We start from the raw sequence: 723 nt of genomic DNA on the forward strand, positions 1-723 counted from the left end.
GGGTCAGGACCCCTGATAGAGCCCCCCCTGCGTGGCCCAAGGGTCACCCCAGTTCACTGAGGGGTCTCCAAGGACCCCCCTTTCGACCCATGGCAGGGTCACCCCAACCCACGGGGAGGGTCTCTGGGGATGTTCCCACCCCACAGAGGGGTCTGCCCACCCCACGGTGGGGGGGTCTCTGGGGGTCTCCCCCCCACTCACACGGTGGTGAGGCGCTGCCTGTCCACGGAGATGGTCTGGCAGGTCGAGTGCAGCTCCACGCGCGCCGTGGACTCCGTGGCGTCCTTCACCACCCCGATGTACCCTGGGGGGGGGGACGGGGGGGGGTGGGGGGGGGCCCGGGGGGGCGGGGGGGGGGCCCTGGGGGGGGTCCCACACCCACCTTTGTAGGGCCCCTGCGAGATCCGCACCGTCTGCCCGATGAGGTCGTTGTCGCGCCGGCCCCGCCCGCGGCTCATCCCGCCGGCCCCAAAACCCCCCCGCTGGCCTGGGGGGGCACAGGGGGGCTCAGGGGGGGCCCGGGGGGTCCCCAAAGACCCCCGGGAGCGCCCCCGGACTCACCGGCCCCGCTGGGGTGCATGGGGCTGCTGATGCGGGGGGACATGGGGGTGAAGCCGCACACCGTGAAGTTGGTGACGTCCCGGGGCTGCGGGAGGGGAAAACGGGGTGAGGGGGAGGGAAAACGGGCAAAATCGGGAGAACTGAGGGTCCTGGGGGGGTCCT

The 723-nt window shown here is 73.0% G+C and overlaps 1 protein-coding gene across 1 annotated transcript; it reads right to left on the reverse strand.

The window, feature by feature from the left end:
- Nucleotides 1–201: 201 nt before the first annotated feature.
- LOC113980182 (transcription elongation factor SPT5-like) lies at nucleotides 202–649 on the reverse strand (the record flags this gene model as incomplete). Its single annotated transcript, XM_027707414.1, has 3 exons — nucleotides 562–649; nucleotides 383–487; nucleotides 202–304 (listed from the first exon to the last, which is right to left on the reverse strand). Coding segments are annotated over exons 1-3 (251 nt in total), but the record flags the coding sequence as incomplete, so codon positions are not given.
- Nucleotides 650–723: the final 74 nt, after the last annotated feature.

This window comes from Neopelma chrysocephalum, unplaced genomic scaffold, assembly GCF_003984885.1.
Source record: "Neopelma chrysocephalum unplaced genomic scaffold, ASM398488v2 Primary Assembly neopelma1_92899, whole genome shotgun sequence".
NCBI lineage: Eukaryota > Metazoa > Chordata > Aves > Passeriformes > Pipridae > Neopelma > Neopelma chrysocephalum.